General features: G+C 45.0%; 3 protein-coding genes across 4 annotated transcripts in view; 1 reads left to right on the top strand and 2 right to left on the bottom strand.

Moving 5' to 3' along the window:
• Positions 1–4261: 4261 nt before the first annotated feature.
• LOC105980720 (chromosome unknown open reading frame, human C11orf52) lies at positions 4262–14497 on the bottom strand. Its single transcript, XM_013009621.1, has 4 exons — positions 14389–14497; positions 7799–7836; positions 5563–5627; positions 4262–5118 (listed from the first exon to the last, which is right to left on the bottom strand). The coding sequence occupies exons 1-4, from the start codon at positions 14418–14420 to the stop codon at positions 4873–4875; spliced, it is 381 nt and encodes a 126-aa protein (XP_012865075.1). The 5' UTR covers positions 14421–14497; the 3' UTR covers positions 4262–4872.
• A 3759-nt stretch (positions 14498–18256) lies between these two features.
• Hspb2 (heat shock 27kDa protein 2) lies at positions 18257–20031 on the bottom strand. Its single transcript, XM_013009675.1, has 3 exons — positions 19963–20031; positions 19299–19515; positions 18257–18874 (listed from the first exon to the last, which is right to left on the bottom strand). Exons 2-3 carry the CDS (start codon positions 19390–19392, stop codon positions 18420–18422), a joined length of 549 nt encoding a protein of 182 aa, XP_012865129.1. The 5' UTR covers positions 19393–19515; positions 19963–20031; the 3' UTR covers positions 18257–18419.
• Positions 18466–23317, top strand: part of Cryab (crystallin, alpha B) — a 20291-nt gene continuing 15439 nt past the window's right edge. The window contains exons 1-3 of one of the 2 annotated variants that reach the window (XM_013009679.1): positions 18466–18717; positions 20279–20679; positions 21700–21826. In XM_013009679.1, coding sequence (XP_012865133.1) covers positions 20479–20679; positions 21700–21826 — 328 coding nt within the window. In that variant the 5' untranslated portion in view covers positions 18466–18717; positions 20279–20478. Of the gene's footprint in view, positions 18718–20179; positions 20680–21699; positions 21827–23317 lie in introns of those variants that run through there. The other variant, XM_013009678.1, reaches the window with a different exon arrangement.

Here is a 23317-nt window from a genome sequence, read left to right as displayed (position 1 = left end):
TGCTTGGTCCACTGGCACACTACCACCTGAGCCATGCTTCCAAACTGGTTAATTTGCAGATGAAGTCTCACAGGTTTTTCAACCTGGGGGTTACATGGCGCTGCAGTCCACCAGATCTCAGCCTCCCGAGAAGCTAGAATTATAGGTGTGAGCCACTGGTACCCAGTAATTTGTTCCTTTGTTTGTGAGACAGGGTCTTGCTGTCTAGCCCAGGCTAACTACAAATTCACAATTCTCCTGCATCCATCTCCTGAATGCCAGGATTAAAGGAGAGCATCATCACACTCAGCTTATTTGTCCCTTTATTAGCTGTTTCCTCCTCGAAGAGCTTACCATGAGTTAGCTCATGAGGGCAAGGAGTTTGGGTTTTTTTGTTACTGCTTTTTAAAACTTGTTTTTACAATATTCGGTGCCAAGAAAACTGTCTGGCATGCAGTAGATGTTTAACAAAATACTGACTGAATACATCTTTCTCTTTTTAAAATTCAAAGTTTTAGCATGCTCAATGCTGTACCATTTAACAGTTATGGTTAATTTAGGACTATGGATCTTTGTCTCTATAACTGTATTCTGAAGTCAAATGAAAAATTTTGGCATTCTGTATTTCCCTTGACAAATGCATGGATTCTTTCATTCAACAGCCACTACATATATGTTGGGGATCTATTATAAATAATTACATGCCAGGTTCTATTCTTTAAGCAAAAACTTGAAGAACTAAATTTGCATTTAAGCACTCATACAACACACAGAGACAAGAAACAAGACTGAACGGGAAAAATAGTGAAGGAAGACTTGGAAAACTGAGAATTCAAAGTTAGAATTGGGGAAAATATACAGGGTGAAAGTGACAGACGAATGGGTAGAAGAACAGGAAAAAAACTGAGACGGAGTAGTGAGAGACTAGGTTAGGATGGTGCCAAAGTAATCACCAGATGGTATTGCTTAATATAAACTGTGCCAAAGCAGATATGCAAATACAGTCTACATATTTTTTTTAAATTCACATTTCAAGAGGCCTGTTATCCTAATCGGTGAAAATTAGATTGAGGTAGCGCCATCTGGTGGCTGTTTTGGGAGTAAAGTAATCCCTGAGTTTTCTCTATTAGGCAAACTGTAAAGGCTGCCTTGCTTCTTTCTGTATTGACAATATCCAGCCTGGTCAGGGAAGTCCATGAGACTCCAATTAACTACCAAAAAGCCAGAAATGGAGCTGTGGCTGAGGTGAGAGGGAGCAAAAAGTTCAGGGACAGTGCCCAGGCCCTGAGTTCAAACCCCTCACCCCCACAAAAAGAAAAAAAAGGGTCAAAAATTTTATATAATATGCTCTCATGCAAATTTATATCAGAAAAAAGACTGGACAAATACATTCTAAAATATAATGTTTACATGTAGGAGACTGTTGAATAATTGTTTATTTTTAATCATATTTTACCATATTTCTGAAGTGTTCTGTAATTAACATGTTATCTCTGAAGTAAACACTTAAAAAGTGTTTTAAACACTGCAGACATTCTAATCAATTGTAAAAGAGTTTTTCAAGCTCTGACAGATTTTGTTAATTCAAGAAAAACAAAGAGGGGCTGGGAAGGTGGCTCAGTGGTAGAGCGCTTGCCTTGCATGCATGAGGCCCTGGGTTTGATTCCTCAGCACCACATAAGAAAAAAGAAAAAAGCCGGAAGTGGTGCTGTGGCTCAAGTGGTAGAGCGCTAGCCTTGAGCTGAAGAGCTGAGGGACAGCGCCCAGACCCAGAGCTCAGGCCCACGACTGGACCCAAAAAAAAAAAAAAAGAAAAACAAAGAGGGGAAGAAGTGTGGGGGAGGGGAGGGATAGTGACCGAAAAACAAAGGAGTGGGTAACAATGTTGGACAAGAAATGTACTCATTACCTTACTCATGTAACTGTTACCCCTCTGTACAGCATCTTCACAATAAAAATAAATTAATTAAAAAAAGAAAAACAAAGATGATGAATTGAGACTCAAGTGAGCTAAAATTTCCACAAGGTGAAGCAAGAAAAAGAAGGCAAATATTCTTTGCTTCTAGGATCTGAGTTCTGATAGAGAAATCCACCCCCCCAGTGTAGAACTGAAATTCCAGAAATATGCTCCCAACAGAATACCAGAAACTTACAGAGGGCTCTGTTGGCCGCAAGGAGTCACAGACTCTCATGACCACCTGAGTCTCCATCTTCAGAATCTCTAGTAGAGCTGAATCAGGGCCATCACCTTAAATAGAAAAAGGAAGAGATGTACAGCTGTGCAGGAAGGGAGGGGGGAAATACTCCAAAATATTTAAACCACGGCTGGGAATATGGCTTAGTGGTAGAGTGCTTGCCTAGCATGCATGAAGCCCTGGGTGCCATTCCTCAGCACCACATAAACAGAAAAAGCTAGAAGTAGAGCTGTGGCTCAAGTGGTAGAGTGCTAGCCTTGAGCAAAAGAAGCTCAGGGACAGTGCCCAGACCCTGAGGTCAAGCCCCAGGAATGGCAAAAATAAACAAGTAAATTTAAACTATCCTAGTAAGGATCAAGTCCTTCCTCCTAAATCTACCAATTGCCATCATCTTGAAGTGTCAGCATTAGGATTCTGATTAACAGGAAATGTATCCTATGATAGTGTTGACATCATAACCTGGCTACATCGCAAAGCCATTTCAAAGCTTATTTAAAGTGGAAACAAGAGGGTTTTTTTCTTTGTTGCTGTTTTTGTTTTCTTTTGTCTTGTTTGTTCATTATTTGTCTTTGGGAGTATAACGGGGGCACAGAAATGGAGGGACAAAGGGTGAATAAATGCAGCAGTGGTACTCACTAGACACTTTGTGAAAAATAAACTATATAACTTGTGGGTGGGGACAGTAGGGAAAAACCAAGAGAGAGCAAGGGAAGGGATGGCATTGTCAAAAAAGAAATGTACTGTTTACCTGTTCTTATGTAACTGTAACCTCTTTGTAATCACCTTTATAATAACAATAAAAATACAAAAAGAAGCTTATTTACTTAGGTTTTCATAGGAATAAAGAGCAATGTTTCCTTACTGTTTTCCCTCCTTCCTCCATTTATAAGCCAAGGGCCAAAAGCCATATTCTGGTGATAATCAGTAGACAACATGGCAGCTCTGACTCCAAACGCTTAACTCTTTTCGTCCTGAGGAATTCAGTTGTAACACAGAAAGAAAGCACTTAACATTCCCACCCAGAATTTGTATAAAGAATTTTAAAAGTTTACAAAGTGTTACCTCCAGCATCTTATTTGATACTGAGAGTTAATTTTTCTTTACTCTCAGCTTACATAGAGAAAAGAGGCTAGGGACTTAACGCTTCTGCTGGTTAGTGACAGAGACAGTCCTATGGCTCAATTCTTCCTAGTCCCCTTGCAGAACATGCTGGAAAAAATAATGTTAACATCGTCTACGATGATGATAGCAGTCAACCCCGATCACATACTTACTATGCAATGGTGGAAGTGCTTTAAATTCTCATCAACACTCTATAAAGTCGGTATTATTATTATTACCAACTGTGTGTGAATGTCGTCGTGCATGCACGATTCCATTTTTAGTACTCTACCCATCTGCAGAGAATCGCAGGGATCAACCATCAAGATTGAGGTATCTGGAAAGAAAGAAAAGTGCATTTCCACGGTTTTGGTTTTCCACACCCTGAAAGTCTGCGACAGGAAATGCACCGTAAGAATCTACAAAGCCCAGACCCTGAAAGTTCCCCCTCCTTCCCACCTCACCCTCGTTCCCATGTGCATATTTAACCATGAGTAAGAATATTGTCCACTTACCTGTCTCCGCCAGCCTTTCTGGTGGATCCAGTCAGCACTTACCAAGAATTTGCTGCTGTGTTCCTGTTACCATGGTGACAGCCTCGCCACTAGCAGGTGCAGACCTTGGCCACGCCCCCAGCCTTCCAAGTCCCTCCTCTCCCCGGCCTATGCCCTGCCTCCATTGGGCTAGACTCGCTCTCCTAACTGTGCAGCCCACGATCCTAGTCAGCTCTGACCCCGCCCCTACCCTCACGGCCACGCCCCTGACGGTATGGACCCGCCTCTTGAGTCCAATTTCAACCAATGGGGATTCGCTTCCTGTTGCCTAAGCCACACCCCAGGTCCTCTGCCTTCTGCCTCCTAGAGAACGAGACTACCCGGCCCTCTGCTAGTTGGATCCCCGGATTGACTGATGGCCTGCACACTGAACTGTGACAGCTGCAAAACCCCGCCCCGGAACACGAACCAAGCTTGTTCTTTATGCTCCTTTATTGATTCTAGTGGCTTTGAGTGACAAGAACTAACATCAGTTCATCCAAAGGAGTTTCCAGGCATCTCCGGGCTGTTAGTATCAATGAGTTGAAGTCCTTGGGGCCGGTGGTTTGGAAGGCTTTCTGCCTCACCCTTGACCTCATTTGTCTGGAACCCTAGGGCCAGCTACTAAGGAAATTGCCCAAGCCAGTCCCTGGGCTGTGTGCAAAAAGCTCAGAATGCTTTTCCAGAGCCATTCTTCAGCTCTGGATTCACTGTGAACAAAAGAAGTCATTAAATGAAGCCCACGTGCATAGATAGGACCCTTTTCCTTCTGCACTTGGGAGCCCAAGCAATGCTGGAGGGGTTGAAGACCCACCTCCTGCACACTCCTACCTTTCTGTGTGGAACTCCATCCATCCATCCATTCATAGCTAATCTAACCACAACTCCAAACTAACAGTAACAAAGAGTCCTAGGGAGAGACAAGGGACACACACCATTACAAGGACTTTAAAAAAAAATCAAGTAGGTAACATCCCTGGGCTGTCACCAATTTCTCAAAGCAGAAGATTACTTCCCATAGGAGTAGTGGTAAAATGATGAGACTGGTCCACCTTCCCCAAAGTTCACACCAAGGTCCCATTCTTGCTGTCATAGTGTGGTGTCCCCTGGGGGAAGTGAAGGGTGGCATACTCTGTAGCAGTTTGTAAATGCTGGTGTTTGACCTCGCTAGCTGAGCGAGACTGGATAGAGGTGCACACTTGAATGTCCGCATAATGCAAATCGCTGTCTGATGTAAGGGCTTGACTTCTCCTTTGAGATACAGACTGTTGTAACACTCGCTCATATGTGTGTCCAGTGGTTTCATGGCCCTGGGTGGGGAGGGAGAAATTGACAGGATTAAAGGTGAGCCTACATTTCCCCCTTATCTCTCATGCAGGACAAGTTGAACTGGTGTCCCATTGCTTTGCCCCTTTGAAAGATAGAGGAAACTCAGCAGCACCAGGGAATTCTGCAGATGACTGAGATATGTGTCCCAGGGTAAAAAAGCTGAGTACTAGGATTCTATATTTAAGTAGTTCAAAAAGCAGGGAGCATTGGTGGCTCATACCTGTAATCCTAGCTACTCAGGAGCCTGAGATCTGAAGATTATGATTCAAAGCTAGCTTGGGCAGGAAAGTGTGTGAGCCTCTTAGCTCCAATTAACTACCAAAAACATGGAAGTGGAGCTCTGGCTCAAGTGGTAGAGCCCTAGCCTTGAGCAAAAAACAGCTCAGGGACAACATCCAATGTTTGAGTTCAAACTCTGACATTACCTTGGTGCCATTCTTCTGCAGCTCTTCTTGCTGCTGATGCTTTGATGTGCGTCTTACTTGGCTCTCTGTGGAAAAGAAACCCAACTTACATCCCTGTCTCTATTGAGACAGCCCTTTTCAGTCTCTATCAAACTATTTGGTGAGCTTGGAATGAACCTTTCTACCTCCATTCCCACTTCTCTCATGTCTACTGATCCTACATCCAGACACCTTCACAGGTTGTATGTCCTGACCCTTTCACTGTCTGCCTGGACTGACTTCCATCAGGCCCTAACATAGCTCCACCAATACATGATGAGAGGTCACGATATGCCAGACTCTATAACATGCCCTGGGGTAAACTGGCTGTTTCCTCTGTCTCAAGGACTTACTGTCTACTAGATAAACACATAAAAAGAATTAAATGCTGCTGCGTGCCCGTGGCTCATGCCTGTAATCCTAGCTACTCAGGAGGCTGAGATCTGAGGATCACAGTTCAAAGCCAGCCTGGGCAGAAAAGTCTGTGAGACTCTTATCTCCAATTAACCACTAGATAAGCTGGAAGTGATGCTATGGCTCAGTCGGTAGAGTGCTTGCCTTGAGCTGAAGAGCTGAGGGACAGAGCCCAAGCCCAGAGTTCAAGCCCCATGACCGACCGGAAAAAAAAAAAAAAGAATTAAGTGCTCATTTGAGCCAATTCTCTTCTCTCTTCTCTTCTCAGTATTGAATCCTCTCTCTCCATCACCTTCTTCTTCTCTTTTTGTCTCTCAGTATCTGTCTCTGTCTCTCAGGTATTGTGCCCAAGGGCACTTGAGCCACACTCCTAACCTTTTAATGTCCCTCTCCCCCAGGGCCTTGGTTATCTGCTGTCTTTTTTTCTTCTTCTTTTCTTTGTTTCCCTTCTGTGCTTGTTCTAGAGTTTGAAATCAGTGCCTCTCATTCTTGCTGTTTTGGTTTTTTTTCCCAAGCTCAAAGGCTGGTGCTCTACCACTTCAGTCACACTTCCACTTTTTGTCTTTTTGTTGGTTAATTGTGAAGGGTTGACCCCCACACCATATTGTCCCAGGTGCATACTGACACCAGGCAAAATCCCAGGCATAAGCAAACTGGTTTGATGTGCAGGCAGGGCAATCCACCCAAGCCCAGCTGTAAACATCCCATTGTGGGCCCAACTGAAAAGCCCCCACCTTCCTTGACTTAGTGGCGTTTTCATGAACCTCTGCCTCCTTGCTCGGACCTCCTATAAAAACCCAGCCCCTGTCCCAACTCTGGCACAACCTCCAAACCCTCAGGAAGGTCTGTGCCTCTTGCTGTTCCTCAATAAACAGTCCTGGCCTGTTGATGATCGAGTCCGGTCTATTCCTTTTCCCTTCTCCTCCAAATTGGACATAGGAAGAGTCTCTCACAGACTTTTCTTCCCAGATTGGCTTTGAACTGCAATCCCAGATCTCAGTTTCCTGGGTAGCCAAGATTATAGGCATGAGTCATCATCACCTGGAGGCATTTGCTGTGTTTTCTCAGGCTGGCCTCCAAATCATAATTCACAATCCTCCTGTCTCCTCCTAAGTAGCTGGGATTACTACTCTGAGTTCCTTGTACCTCTCTTCCTCTTTGGGATCCTACAGAGTGGCTTACATATACTGTAGTAGTATTTGCTAAATTTGTTCAGTAGTATTTTCTAGATGAAAGAAGCAACCAACCACTCTGGAATGATAGAAAAGATGAGATCCCGTAGTTCAGGGCTGGACATTAGTAAACTAAAGATTTTCTTTGGGTGGGGACAGCAGGGAAAAATGGGGAGAGAGCAAGGGAAGACGTGACATTGTCCAAAAAGCAATGTACGCTTTACCTGACTTATGTTACCATAACCTTTCTGTCACTTTCACAAGAACCATAAATTTTTTTAAAAGATGAAAGGATAAGACCTAAAAAAAATTAAAAATCGCATTGCTAGTCCTGGGGCTTGAACTCAGGGCCTGGGCATTGTCCCTGAGCTTCTTTTACTCAAGGCTGGCACTCTACCACTTGAGCCACAGAAGCTTTTTCTGTGAATGTGAGCTGAGGAATGGATTCATGCATGCTAGGCAAGCACTCTACCACTGAGCCACATTCCCATCCAAAAAGATTTTCTTTGATACACTGTTGCCCTTTATGCTTCCAAGATCTCTCATCTTTTCTACTCTTATGTCCTTTCCAAAAATACCACATCTATTGTCTGCTTTCATTTTCCCTCCCTTATGCACCCCTCCAAACTTACCTGCTTTGTTTTTCTTCTGGAAAATGGATGTGCAACTCCTGTGGTAAGAAAAACAGATCATGCATCTGCAAGGCCTCTAATGGCCCCTCCCTCCCTGTCTTCTCTCCTTCATTTGCTCTGTGGTCTCCTTAATATTCTGGGATGACCTTCTCCCATCTCCCTGAAGAGTCGCCCCAAGTCAGGTGCATCCCCAAAGCATCTGCCCAGGGAATCACACCTCTCCCACATGGATGGTTCTGGAAGGTGGAATGGCACAACTGACATAATCAAACCCAAAATACAGCTTTAGGCAATCAGGCACACAACATGCCAGGGACGTTGCAGGCTGAGGGTTATTCTGGGATTGTCTAACAAGTTATTCCCAGCAGAGGGGGAGGAAGACCTGCCAAATAATGGGTTGGTTACTCGAGATCCAGAGATGCTCATTGCTATTTCTTTGGTGCTATGAGGGGAGCGGGGAGAATTTACCAACATGAGACTTTCATTCTGAAAGTCCTAGAAACTACCACAACCAGGGGTTACCTCTAGGGACTTCCCTCTCTCCCCCCTCCCCCCAACCCCATCCCCAGGCCCTTTTCTGAAAAGTGACCTCGGTCTCTGATTCCCTGTCATTGTTTTTAATTAAGAGAAAGTGAGAGATATTTAACTCTCACTATCCTTTGGGAAGTTCTGTCTACAGAACAGGGAGTACCAGATTTGGTGAGTGACTCAGCTACCTTGTCCTGCTATTAATTTTGGGTACCCTAGGGTCCCCTGTCGGAGCCTGTGTGTCTACAGAATTGTCAACAATTTCAATTGCCCAGAGAAGTAACACTTGTCTGAGGAAATAGGTTGAATAGTTTGGGACTTACTCCGGATGCTTTTTTCTTGCTAGTACATTTCCAAATCTCCCCAGAGCCAACCCAATTTGTCTGATTTCTCCTCTCCTTGAAACGCTTCCTTCTTTTGTTGATTAGAGAGAAAGAGACAGACAAGACTTCTAAAGCATGTTGTCTGTACTACGACAGGAAAAATATTTTCAGAATTTTTCCACACAGGTTTGATAGAGATCTATGTTTGGATGTCGATTTTGGTTTAAAGGCTCATTGCTGAGTTGAGAGCATTTAATCTGCATCCCAAAACTACAGAGGATCTAGCAGGAAAACAAAACAAACCAGCCCAGCTGGGTTCTGGTAGCTCATGCCTGTAATCCTAGGTACTCAGGAGGCTGAGATCTGAGTATTGCAGTTTTTTGTTTTTTGGGGTCTGATCGTGGGGCCTGGGCGCAGTCCCTCAGCTCTTCAGCTCAAGGCTAGCGCTCCACCACTTGAGCCACAGCACCACTTCCAGCTTTTTTCATTTTGCTTATGTGGTGCTGAGGAATCGAACCCAGGGCCTCAGGCATGCAAGGCAAGCGCTCTACCACTGAGCCAACTTCCCAGACCCCGTATTGCAGTTTTAACCCAGCCCAGGCAGGTAAGTTCATGAGACTCTTATCTCGAATTGACCAGCAAAAAGCCAGAAGTGGAGCTATGGCTTAAGTAGTAGAGTGCCAGCCTTGAGCACTCAGCCTCAAGTTCAAGTCTTAGGATCAGCACAAAAAAAAAGAACAAAAACCAACTTCTTCCTTCCCCTTCAGCTGATGGTGTGTGTAATAACTGCCGAATGTTCTAATGCCTTGGCCCCTGACGCTACTGTTTTCTATGTATTCCTGCTTAAATGGATAAAGAAAATAACAATTCTCAACCATATGACTGGGATTAACCAATTTTAATGAACAGAGCCTGTCCCAAGTTAGAGATTATGCAGAGCCTGGACAAACCTCAGAATATTCTTAGGTGACAGATTTATTTTTAGACCAGCATGAAGGAAACTAAATGGACGCTCTCCCACAGTGGTCGTAGGAAGAAAAATTGGTGCTTTCTTCTAGAATACAATCGTCAATCAGTATAAAAAAGCCTTAAACATAAATGTATATACTCAAGCCGGGTGCTGGTGGCTCATGCCTGTTATCCTAGCTACTCAGGAGGCTCAGATCTGAGGATCACAGTTCAAACAAAGCCAGCCTGGGCAGGAAAGTCCATGAGACTCATATCTCCAATAAACCACTAGAAAACTAGAAGTGGCGCTGTGGCTCAAGTGGTAGAGCACTTGTCTTGAGCTAAAGAGCGCAGGGACAGCGTCCAAGCCCAGAGCTCAAGCCCCACGACCGACCAAAAAAGAAAAAAAAAGTATATACTCTATAATGAATCAATCTCATAAGTTGATAAGTAATTATATATATATATATATATATATGCCAATATAGATACTCATTGCAGTATTACTCATAATTTCAGAAAAATAAGAAATATCCTGAATGTCCAGTTGGACATTTGGAACTATGTAGCCTCTTAAGGAAAGGATGTTGGAAAAATACCTAATAGGCTGGAAATTTTTACTCTTTAAGTAGTTAGTTGTAGGGCTGGGAATGTGGTTTAATGGTAGAGTTCTTGCCTAGCATGCATGAGGCTCTGGGTTTGATTCCTCATACTACATAAATACAAAAAGCCAGAAATGGTGCTGGGGCTCAAGTGGTAGAGTACTAGTCTTGAACAAAAGAAGCTCAGAGGTGGGGGGGCGGGTGGGGGCTGGGAAGGGATGGGAAGGGGAAACAAAGGAGGAGGATACAATGCATGATAAGAAATGTACTCATTATCTTGTCCATGTAATTGTAACCCCTCTGTACAGTATTTTCACAATCAAAAATAAATTTAAAAAAAAGAAGCTCAGAGACAGTACCCAGGCCCTGAGTTCAAGCCCCAGAATTGGCAAAAAAAAAATAATAATAACATAATAAGTTAGTATAAAGATAAATCTAGGGTATGGTGGTAACATGCCAATAATCCAGTACTTGAGAGGCTGAGGTAGGAATGTTGCAAGAATGAGACCAGCTTTAGCAACACAGTAAAACCTTATCTCAAAATCTAATATATATATATATATATATATATATATATAATATGATGTCTTTATATACACATATAATGTGTTTTGGAATTTTTAAATGTACTTATTTAAGAAAGTAGAAGTGTGGCTCAAGTAGAGATGTGGTAGAGTGCCAGCCTTGAGCAGAAAAACCCAAGTGAAAGCATGAGACCCTGAGTTTAAGCCCCAGTACCAACACACACACACACACACACACACACACACACACACACACACACACAAGCTATGTATATTTAAAAATAAAATGGAGGGGCTGGGAAGGTGGCTCAGTGGTAGAGCGCTTGCCTTGCATGCATGAGGCCCTGGGTTCGATTCCTCAGCACCACATAAGCAAAAAGAAAAAAGCCGGAAGTGGTGCTGTGGCTCAAGTGGTAGAGCACTAGCCTTGAGCTGAAGAGCTGAGGGACAGCGCCCAGGCCGAGTTCAGGCCCCACAACCGGACCCAAAAATAAATAAATAAATGAATAAATAAAATAAAATGGAAATACACAAAAATTTTCCCATCATCTCTGGGTGCGTAGGTTTATAACTGCTTTTTATTCTTTGCTTTGGGGAATTTTCCCAATTTTCAAAAGTCATTATTTTCATAGTAGAACAACTACAAATGATATCTTACAGTAAGAATCTTCCATTGCCATAGTATATTTAAGTCTTTGGAGTTTTATAGAGATAACAAGAAACAGTGGATAACAATTTTTATCTAATTCTAACTTCTTCCCCCCCCCCCCCAGTTCTGGGACTTGAACTCAAAGCCTAGGCGCTGTCCCTGAGCCTCTTTAGAAAAAGCCAGAAGTGGTGCTGTGGCTCAAGTGATAGTGCACTAGCCTTGAGCACAGCACCACTTCTGGTTTTTTCTAAGAAGTTTAATGGAGATAAGAGTCTCAGCCTTTTCTGCTAGTGCTAGCTTAGAACTGTGATCCTGGGATCTCAGCCTCCCGAGTAGTTATACTCATATTTTATTTATTTATTTATTTATTTTGGGTCCGGTCATCAGGCCTGAACTCTGGGCCTGGGCGCTGTCCCACAGCTCTTCAGCTCAAGGCTAGCGCTCTACCACTTGAGCCACAGCACCATTTCTGGCTTTTTTTTCTGCCTATGTGGTGCTGAGGAATCGAACAGGGCCTCATGCATGCAAGGCAAGCGCTCTACCACTGAGCCACCTTCCCAGCCCCTATACTTATATTTTAGAAGAAAAAATAGATTTGGGTCAGGATATCTGACCTGGTATCTCAGCATAGACTTATGAGTCAGACTCATCATATCAGATTAATGGTGCAACTTTTGGCAAGTCCTTAACCTCTCTAGGCTTCCATGTCCTTATTAGTAAAATAAGGATGATAATAAATTCTAAACATTCTAGGAGTTATTGTAAGGATTAAATTCAATGGTAAGTGTAAAATACTTAGCAGGGCTCCAGGAATATAGTAAAATTATCAATAACTATTACTGTAAGAAAACTACCCAATATTATATAGGATATAAACACAAGAGAAGATGGAGTAAGAGAAGCTGTTACAATCTTTCCCTCCAAGCTTTTCTGTGTTTCTAGTTGTCTTACATCTAGGACAACTCAAACTTTATTTATTTATTTATTTATTGTCAGTCGTGGGGCTTGAACTCTGGGCCTGGGCACTGTCCCTCAGCTCTTCAGCTCAAGGAGAGCACTCTACCACTTGAGCTACAGCGCCACTTCCGGTTTTCTGGTGGTTTATTGGAGATAGGAGTCTCAGGGTCTCTCCTGCCCGGGCTGGCTTTGAACCGCGATTCTCAGATCTCAGCCTCCTGAGTAGCTAGGATTACAGGCGTGAGCCACCAGCGCCCGGCTACAACTCAAACTTTAAAGGGTGCTTTGTTTATTTGTTTTTTCCTCTTTTTCCTTTTCCTTTGTGTGTGTGTGTGTGTGTGTGTGCACGCGCGCGTGTGAATTCAGGGCTCTTACTTGGCTTTTTCTGCTCAAGGCTGATGCTCTACCACTAAACAATACCTCCACTTCCTGCTTTTTACTTATTAATCTGAGATAAGTCTCATGGAATTTTCTGCCCTTACTGGTTTCAAACCTCCATCCTCAGATTTCAGCCTCCTGAGTCATATATTTTTTGCTTCAATGAGTCAACTAAAGCCTTAGAATGTGGTATCTTACTCAAGAAGTCAAGGAGCACATTTCCTTTTTCTTTTTTTTTTTTTTTTTTTTGCCAGTCCTGGGGCTTGAACTCAGGGCCTGGGCACTGTCCCTAGGCTTCTTTTGCTCAAGGCTAGCACTCTACCACTTGAGCCATAGCACCACTTCTAGCTTTTTCTGTGTATGTGGTACCGAGGAATGGAATCCAGAGCTTCACAGATGCTAGGCAAGCACTCTACCAACTAAGCCACATTCCCAGCCCCACATTTCCTTTTTAAAAAGTCTGTATCTGTCACTGTACCTGGTACATAGTACATATCCAATAAATATTTGCTGGTCATGATCACTTTAAAGGTTAACACTTTGAAGTCTTCCTTTATAACTATGACACTTTCCTATCGCTTTGGCTACTTTGTGTCTTATCTGACTTCTTCCAGACTCAAAGATTAAGTTGATTAGCTGCACTTACTTTCCAGTAACACTTCAGTATGTAATATGCATGATTTATGAATCATTCTATGTTCAGATAAACCGGCTAAATGATTAGATAAGCGATTGTGTGGAAGGACAGAACTTGAACCCAAAATACTGATTCCAAATGCTTTGGGCTTTTCATTGCACCTTCCACTTGTCTCTACCTATAATGATGCTTCATTAGAAACAAGATATCCTTGGGATGTGCTATGATCTAGCTAGGAGGCAGCAGATAGGATGAACCCAGTCCTGGGCGTTTATTGTAGTGTGAAATCTCTAGGATGGAACAGTTAAATTACAATACTGCACATAACTTCCTATTGTTTTTTTCCCCAGTGTCTTTTGCTCTTCAAAACAAACCTATGCTCTAAACAATAGGTAGTTATGTTAATCTACATTTTTCTCTTGGGTGGATCTGATCTAGAAACATTAAGAGTGCCTAAAAGTCACCTAGCCAGCGAGTGTGAGAAGTTCTATTCACACATTCCATGGACATTCTGCCTGCCACTTCCTCCCTTTTAAATAAACATTTGCCCCAAGTCACTTTGCTCAATCTGTGATTCCATCTGTGATGACCTAGCTGTGAAAGTATGAAGTCTGAATTGGGGCCTGGGTTGGAATCTTGCTTTAGCTGCTTTCCAACCTCGTGACACAGAGCAAGTTAAGGAACGTCTCTGAGCTCCAGCTTTTTGTGGCCCTACGATGAGGAACAGGGAGAAAAAGATCCCCTTATACAGTGGCTGGCTCTAAACTCTCAGTCAGACATGACAAGCAATACCACCTGGGGACAAAGAGAACAATGTCAGTCTGTCTTTCCAGTCCTGCTCTGGCCACTCTATAGACAACTGACTTGACTGTTTTCTAAAAACTTCCCGGAAGGAGCAAGCTTTAAAGGAGGTACTGCTCTAATGTGGGGGGCCAGGAGGAAGCTGGAGGCAATGGGAGGTACCGTTTCCAGGTTCTCTGGTTCTCAGGCCACCCAATCGACCAACAGATGGGTCCCCTCAACCCTGCCACCCTACTTACTCACCAGTTTCCCCCGCAGCATAGCCGGTTTCCCATGGCGCTTGCTCGTTTCCCAGGGAGCCCGCTGGGTTTTCAGTAAGAAGAGGTTTGTTCATTTCCTGGTTCCCGGTTCAGTTTTCAGTGGCAAAGCTCCCAGGGAGTGAGTCTCTGTCAGTGTCAGATTTCAACCTAACAGGTTGGACTTTGGAGGCCACCTGCTGGAATGAATCCCAAGTGACCGCCCGCCCGAAGTGGAGTATTTCTATACACAGACTCCAAGGTGAGAGCTAGCTCACCTTGGGGATTTGAAACTTCTTTGGATAAAGCCAGGAACTTTGAGCCTCCGAAACCTGAGCTAGAGAAATTTCTCTGGGATTTTCTTAGGAAATGTTTCTCCGTGCTCTCACACTTACCTTTGAAATATATCCTACATCATGAACAAAGGAGTCTGCCTTACATTCCTCCCACAACACCCACAATGGAGTTGCACGATCAAAGGAACTGGTAAGAAGTTTCTTAGGATTTCTGTCCAGAACCTGGGTTTGTATACTAGAGTCTCTTGGAATCTAAAATGTAGGGAAATGGATTCCTTTTTTATTTCTTGCTATTGGAAATAACTGGGGAAATTGCTTAGCCATTTAGGTCCTAGATTTCTAGGATCATAAAGTGCAAGGGCTGAAATTTATTTTATTGTCGGTTGTGGGGCTTGAACTCAGGTTCTGGAACTATCCCTGAGCTATTCTGCTCAAGGTATGTAAAACATGACACATATCTTTAGTGTCTGCAGCTCTAAACTTCTCCCCATCCTCTTAGGAAAAATGGGGATAAACTATTGTTACTACAAGTCACAGTGGATTATCAGATGGTTATTTTATTACCTTGTGTCCCAATCATTGCACATGCTTCTTTTCTATACAACACTACAGTTAACTGTTCCTTTCCATCTTCTTTCCTGCCCTTCTTCATCAAGTTCGAAACCCAGTACGATAGGCGCCAATGCTACACTTGTATCCTAGTTACTTGGCAGGATGAGAATGGAGGAGTTGAAGTTCAAGGCCAGCCCAGGCAGAAAAACCCTCAAGACTCCATCTCCATGGAAGGAAACTAGATGAAATGATGCCTGCTTATCATCCCAGCAATTACAGGAAGCATGACACAGGCCATCACTGTCCAGATAAATGCCTGGGCAAGAACAAGATCCTATTTTAAAAAGAACCAGCAAGGCCTGGCACAGATGGTTCATGCTTATAATCCTAACCACATGGGAGGCTGAGATTGAGAGGATGCTGGTGCAAGGTCAACCCGGACAGAAAAATCCCACTTCATTTCCATAGAAAGGAAGCTAGGTACAGTGGCTCGTGTCTGTGAAGCCAAAAAGAAGTGGGTGATGGTAGCTCAGATGAGCAACCAGGCAGGATACAAGACCCTATCCTAAAAATAAGCAGCAAAAACACAGGGTTGGAGTCATGGCTTAGTGGTATCTTGCCAACCTAGCAAGCATAGGGGCCCTTTCAAACCTCCAGTGCTTTATTTATTTATTTTTGTCAGTAGTAGGGCTTGAACTCTGGGCCTGGGCACTCTCCCTCAGCTCTTCAGCTAAAGGCTAGCGCTCTACCACTTGAGCCACAGGGCCCTTCCGGTTTTCTGGTGGTTTATTGGAGATAAGTGTCTTACAGATTTTCCTGCCGGGGTTGGCTTTGAACCACAATCCTCAGATCTCAGTCTCCTGAGTAGCTAGGATTACAGGCGCGAGCCACCAGCACCCAGCTTCCAGTGCTTTATTTAAAAAAAAAAAAAAAAAGATTCTTGAGAATTCTTTTAAACAAAACAAATCTTGGGGACAGGGGATGTAGCACAGAGTGTATGGTTTGCAGGTCTGAGGCCCTGGGTTCAATCCCTAGCCTCCAAGTAAACAAATAAAGCTTAATTGCATAAGAGATCAATATGAAGCTGTTCTGATTGAAGTCTGTATAGAAATAATTTTCTTCTCAACTAGATGTTAAGATTCCTGAGCATTGAGCCGGGCGCTGGTGGCTCACGCCTGTAATCCTAGCTACTCAGGAGGCTGAGATCTGAGGATGGCGGTTCAAAGCCAGCCCGGGCAAGAAAGACCCTGAGACTCTGATCTCCGATAAACCACCAGAAAACCGGAAGTGGCGCTGTAGCTCAGGTGGTAGAGTTCTCGCCTTGAGCTGAAGAGCTGAGGGACAGTGCCCAGGCTCAGAGTTCAAGCCCCACAACCGACAAAAAAAAAAAAAAAAAAGATTCCTGAGCATAGATAATAAGACTATCATCTGTATAATTTATGTTTACATATAAATATATTCTCCATAGTGTATTATTTTGGGGTTTCATAAACATTTGTTAAATGAATGAATGATAGATATATCAATCTTACTTCTCTGCTGTATTCTTTTTTCTTTTCTTTTTCTTTCTTTTTTGTCAGTCTTGGGGCTTGATCTCAGGGCCTGGACACAGTCCCTGAGCTCTTTTTCTCAACGCTAGCACTTTACCACTTTGAGCATTAGTACCACTTCCATTTTTCTGGTGGTTAATTGGTGATAAGAGTCTCAGACTTTTCTGCCCAGGCTGTCTATGAACTGCAATCCTCAGATCTTAGCCACGTGAGTAGCTAGGATTACAGGGTGAGCCACTGGTGCCCAGCCTCTGATGTATTCTTATACTATTTATTTAGTATACTGGGGATTGAACCCAGGACCTTATGCATGTTAAGCAAGTTCTCTTCCACTGAGCTCCATCCCCAGGCCTGCCCTTATTTTTTCTCAACCAGTAATGAATTCCTTCAGGAAATGTTCTTATCTACAAATCCCTAAAGATTTGTAGGATTGTCAGATACTGTGTGAAACCATTCTGATTGTCTTGACAAACTTGGGAGTATGAGTATTTTTCTGAGCAGAGGATTGATGGATAGCTTTTGTGAGATTTTCATATGGGTCTTTACTCTCACACAGTTATGGAACAATTAGGTTAATGAAAGACCTGAAAAAAAATGTATCAGGTGGAGGGCAAAGAAAGTCTTTTCTTGGATATTTTGCAAACACACACAAACCTGCTGTCCTGTTGCAAAACCTAAGTGTGTATCATGGGCTTGTTTGAACACACCATACCTGTGGGTACTATAATTCTCCTTGCAAAAGAATATATTCAGTGCTACAGGAGCCTAAGATCTCTGTATTTAGTCTTGGGTGAGTGTTAGAGATACAGCCATGCCTCTTTGGGATGCTACAAAGCCAGGGACAAATGCTTTCTCCCATGAAGCTCTCCCGTGCAGAGGCTGAAAGACTGAGATAATGGTGGCGGCTTCTCTCTGTGTCTGTGCGCTTTCTGCATGCAAACTCAGTCCCTCAGAATCAGAGATCATTTCAGGGGCCAAACCTTAGTAGGGGAAAACAATGTATTCACTCTAGCCAAAAAACAATTTCTCCCCAACCCCTACCCAAAAAGCGGCAGACAGTCTGGAGACCCTTGTTTTTGTGTCTCTAATCACCAGCTCAGACAGTGCCCTCTGGGCTGTTTGGATGGCATATCCCTTTTCCCTCCCAGGATCACTCTCTCTTTTGTTTCATTGTGAGAAAATTATAGCTAGGAATTTGATCTGGAGCCAGTATCTGCTTCCGTGTGTGATCTCAGCATCCAAGTGTGAGTTCAGGGTACTGTGATGTTAGCCATATTTAACTGAGGAGGGGTTTTGGGGGGAGAAGGGAAAGGGGGGGACTGGACATCTAGCTGGCTTGTCCAGCATGTCTACCTCTTCCTTTCCACCCATCCCACCTTCCAGGCCACAGAATAGGGAGCAGCACAACCAAGGCCCTGGGACAGTTGGGTTTATTCAGCTCCACCAAGAACTAAAGCAAAAGGCTTAGGATGTGTCCCAAGAGATCAAACCAAACATTGTGGACTGGGTGCCTTTCCCTCCCTCCCCTGCCCCTCCCCTGCCCTGTAAGGATGCCTGCTACCTCTGGGGGTGGTGGGCAGCTGCTGGAAATCCCAGCTGGAGGTAGAAAGGGATTTCTCTGGGTGCTGGGTCTGTGGCAGTCAGGGCTCAACTCGGGCTACCTCCTCTTCTTCCTCAGGGTCAGGAGGCGCTGGCAGCAGGGAGATGTAGACCTCATTAACCTCTGTGTCCAAATGTCGGCCTCCTCGAGGGGCCTCCAGATTGAGGATGCCATCATGGGAGAGGGCAGCTCGGACCCTCCAGGGGTCCACGTCAGCAGGCAGGACATAGGTGCGGCAGAACTCTCTGGAGATGAAGCCGTGGCGGTCTAGGCGCTGGGGATGCCGGGCAGACACCTCCAGGAGGTTATCCACAGTCCTTACGGTCACCTCATCCGGGGTGAAGTGGCTTACATCCAGAAAGGCCTGGAACTTGCCCTCGCTGAGTCTAAGCTCAGAAGCCCCTGCCCTGCTTCCCTCTCTAGCTTGGGTGGCTCGAGGCCGGACATAGTAGCCATGGTAGAGAGTAGGGGTCAGGATGTCTTCTGGTAGAAGGCCTGAGGAGCAGAGAAAGGGAGAGAGAGAGAGGAGGCAAGAGGCAGGATGAGGGAGGAGGGTGTAGAGGCCAGGTGGAAGGAGAGGTCAGGAGAAGCAGAAGTCAAGAAGCTAGGGAAGGGAGGCAGCTGGAAAGAGGAGGCCAGGTGGGCTTGGGAGAGGCCTACCCAGTAGGGACAAGGAGGATGAAGGGGAAGGAAGAGGACACACGACTTGGCAAGGCCCAGGCCTGAGGTCTGTCCTGGGACCAGTGGGAAGGGGACAGAGGCCTGCTTAGGGGGGTGAAGGGGAGACTGGGGTGGGAGATGGCCTGCCCCAGGAGTTCAGTTAAGCCCCAGATGGGGTAGAAGCCAATAACACTGGGCGCTCGGCCCAGAATTTCAGGAGGTGGGGGTGCTAGGCGGGGGGATTGCCTGTGGGCCCTACCTTCTCCAAAGCGCTGCTCGCCTAGGTGGCTGGGGTTGGCAAATTCATACTCGGCGGTGGCAGGGTGGGCGTGTGGCACCGAACGGCCCGACATGGCTGCAGTGGTGGTAGTGGCCCCTGGAGTCTGATGTCGCCCCTCCAAGCTGGCCCGGGGAGCCAGGCAGGGCTCAGCTGGAGTGGGGGCGGGGTCTACACCACCCAAAATAGTGCTGGGCGTCTGGGGGTGGGGGGAAGGGCGGGGAGTTCAGGCCCAGCCTTGCAGGGACAAGGATGTGACAGCGTACACGGCCTGGACCCCCCGACCCCCTCCCCCACACCTACCCCTCAGCTGTCACAGGGTTGGGGGGGTACAGCTGAGGGCCCTGGGCCTAGGACAAGCTGGAGAGGGGACAATGGTGCCCCACAGGACAGCAAGAAGCCTGGCTGAGAGACCCCCCCCAAATCCTTTGTATATTTCCATTCTCTTCTGTCTCAGTTTAATGTCCTATGAGTCACATAGCATGAAATAAGCACCCAACTTTTCTGCCTCCCCCACCCACATCTTTTTTTGGGGGGCGGAGGAGGGGGGGAGACAAAGATGAAGTGTCTCTGCCCAGATTAAGATGAGGGTCTTCTGAACCCAGATCAAGCCAGAATGTCACTCAACGTATGCATGGTCACTCACTGTTTTTTTTCTCCAGGGAGGAACAAAGAGTTAAATGTCCCACAGGGGCCCAGCCTAGGAAGATTCCAGTACCCGCCCAGGGCCCAAGATAGTTGCTGGCTCAATTCCCCTGGCATGCACACCAGAGAGCAGAAGGAGGGGCACAGGACCAGCTGTTTGGGATTCTTGACTCTGTCCCAGCTGCAGCAAACAGAAGGTGGGGAGGGGGGAGGAGAAGAGGGAGGGGGGAGCATTAGGTGTGGAGAGAGAAGTAGTGAATCAAGACCAGGACAAGTCACTGACCAGCTCAGACGGGTTTGTGTTTCTCTTTTCTTAGCTCAGTGAGTACTGGGTATGTGTCACACTGCCAAATCCCCAATCACAAGTCTCCATGAACTGGCGGTGAGCGGGGATAATAAAACCCCTGACATCACCATTCCAGAAGCTTCACAAGACTGTATAAATAAGAGGCGGGCTGTAGCTTGCCATTGAAGGAGCTGACCAGCCAGCTGAAACCCTACATTCACCTAAACCACCATGGACATCGCCATCCACCACCCCTGGATCCGCCGCCCTTTCTTTTCTTTCCACTCTCCCAGCCGCCTCTTCGACCAGTTCTTCGGGGAGCACCTGTTGGAATCTGACCTCTTCCCAACTTCTACTTCCCTGAGCCCCTTCTACCTTCGGCCACCCTCCTTCCTGCGGACACCGAGCTGGATCGACACTGGACTCTCAGAGGTGAGTCTGTGTTCTCTGTGGCAGTGCAGGAGCGCATCCCTTCTGGAGAGACCTGGACATTCTATCTGTTTTCCTTTTCTTCCTTGCCTGAGACCTTTTTTAGGCATTCAACGTCCAGAGGTGAACTAATGCCTCCTTCCCCCAGGTAGCTGCTGACTGCTCCTCTATATCCTATTCTATTCTATGTTTTTCCCATGTACAGTGACAATCACCCTCTCTCTGAACTTTTCAGCAGGACACCCCTTTCTGATCTGCAGGGTAAAAGGCTGCCTTAATTCCTTTGTTTACTTCTCCTACTTCCCAAACTTGAGTTTTGATCAGCTCAAGTTTTAGAGCTCAGAGAGAGAGAGAGACCTATCTCATTCTAGCTAGGTTGAGCTGGAGAAAACTACTTTCTTCATTTTTGATCCCTTCTTTTGGGGGGAGGGATCAGGGCTGTGCAAGGCAGTAGCCTGAGCTATCCCAGCCTATGAGGAAAAGAATGTCGGTTCATTCTTGGGAGGTGGGAGAAGAGGTGAACTGATAAGATGGACAGAAACTGTCATAGATAACAGACTGGTTTAAAAATATTTAAGTGTGAGTAAACAGGAGCTGAGAAAGCAAGGGCTTTGGAAGGACAAACAGAACCAGCAGAACATTCCAGATTGAGTGGGTAGGAAACTTGGCAGAGACCTGAGCAAGAAAAATGGATCTTTGTCTCACAGACAAATGACAAAGCGAGGCATTGGGCTGAGAGATCAGGCAGCAGAAGCCATGTCAAACTCCATCCTTGTGATGGGGGTCCTCTCAGTGATCTGTCTTCTTCTCCATGCCTCTAAATAAAGTTCAGGCTTAATCAAGGTGCACTTGGGTGCCCTTACAATCTTGCCTGAAAGAGACATAGGTTGTTCAAAAAAGGATTTTTAGCAGACAAGGGGAGGATCTATTATCTGGACAGAAAGCAAAGTCTGCAGAATGATGAAGGTGCAGCGATGTGATCATCATCCCTGCCATTTTTTCTCCTCCCCTTACAATGTCTAGATGCGTATGGAGAAGGACAGGTTCTCTGTCAACCTGGATGTGAAGCACTTTTCTCCAGAGGAACTCAAGGTCAAGGTGCTGGGAGATGTGATTGAGGTGCATGGCAAGCATGAAGAGCGCCAGGTATGTAGTGTGCTTTAGTTTTTGCTCCTTCATTCGCTGCATCCTAGATATCAGAGGTGACTGCCATCAGCCTCCAAGGCTGCTAACATTCCTGTCCAAAGACACAAAGGTCTGGATCGGGAGGGACCAATCAGTAGCTACAAAACTAAACTAGGGAGCGAAGTGGTCTTTAGAGACATTTGTTTTGATTGCCTTGAACAGGGATGGGATGTTTTTTTTTTTTAAGCTGGTGGTTTTGAACCCTTAGCCACAGTAGAATTATGGTAGTTTCCAATATCCTAGACTAATTAAATCAGAATGGTTAAGGGTATAACCCATGCATCTGCATTTTTAAAAATCTCCCTAGCAAACTTTGATCTCATAACCATCTCTTTGGGTATGCCCAAAGCTAGTCAGACACTTGGGTGTTTTACATAATGACATTAACTATTTGTACCCTGAAGGCACTTGAATTTGTGAGCTTACTTATTAGAGCTGCTCCGGAAACCTTTTCTCTTTCAGTGCATCTTCATGCTAAACTATTTTGTTTGCTTACATTTCCCTAACTATGCCTCACCTCGAATCCCCTGGAGCCAAGAGAAAGTCAGTTAACTGAAACTTGCTTGGATGGATGCTTGGGATTCAGCTGGTTAAAGACTAGGGGCCACAATTCTGGGAAATTACAGCATGATTTCTAACTTGTTTCCCAAAAATGAATGAGAAGAACGAGGCTCATGCCTATAAACCTAGTTACAGAGGAGGCTGAGATCTGACGAGCTCAGTTAAAAGCCAATCAGACAAATCTGTGAGCCTAACCACCCAAAAGCAGAAACTGGATGTGTAGCTCAATTGGTAGAGCTCTAGCCACAGTGGAAAAAGCCAAACAAGAGCTTGAAGCCCTGAGTTCAATAATCTAAGCCATCCCTCCATAGAAATTAATGAGCAGCCAGAACCTGTACATAATTAGTACAGCTTAATACCTTTGGGCTGTTTTAGTTTTGCTCATGTAACTTACCATTCAGCCACAATTTCTCTGAATGGAGTCTGGGTTTTTTGTTGTCCTGTTTTTGTTTATTTAAGCAGCAGTCTTATTAGTCTGGAACGTTCTGAGACATTTCTGAAGTCTAGGATGAGATTCCAAATTGTACGGGTCCAGCCAATGTTGGTCTAAACCTTTAGGAAAGTCCCTCCGATGTAACTGTGCCTCAGGGTTTGAGGAGCTATGAAATTTGGGGCTGTTTCAGATTTCTTTCACTGATGGAAGTGACCAGCTGGGTCTTAGTCTTAAATTTGAAAGGAACAGTATTTATTCATGAACTTATTTATTTGCAGCAGTGGTGGGGCTTGAACCCAGGGCCTTGCACATGCTAGATAAAGCATTCTATCACTAAACTATAGCTTGTTTGGGGCTGGGAAGGTGGCTCAGTGGTAGAGCGCTTGTCTTGCATGCATGAGGCCCTGGGTTCGATTCCTCAGCACCACATAAGCAAAAAGAAAAAAGCCAGAAGTAGCACTG

Source organism: Dipodomys ordii, unplaced genomic scaffold, assembly GCF_000151885.1.
Source record: "Dipodomys ordii isolate 6190 unplaced genomic scaffold, Dord_2.0 Scaffold10, whole genome shotgun sequence".
In the NCBI taxonomy this organism is placed as follows: Eukaryota; Metazoa; Chordata; class Mammalia; order Rodentia; family Heteromyidae; genus Dipodomys; species Dipodomys ordii.
Note: the sequence above shows the minus strand (reverse complement) of the source record. Positions and strands in the feature narration are given on the sequence as shown.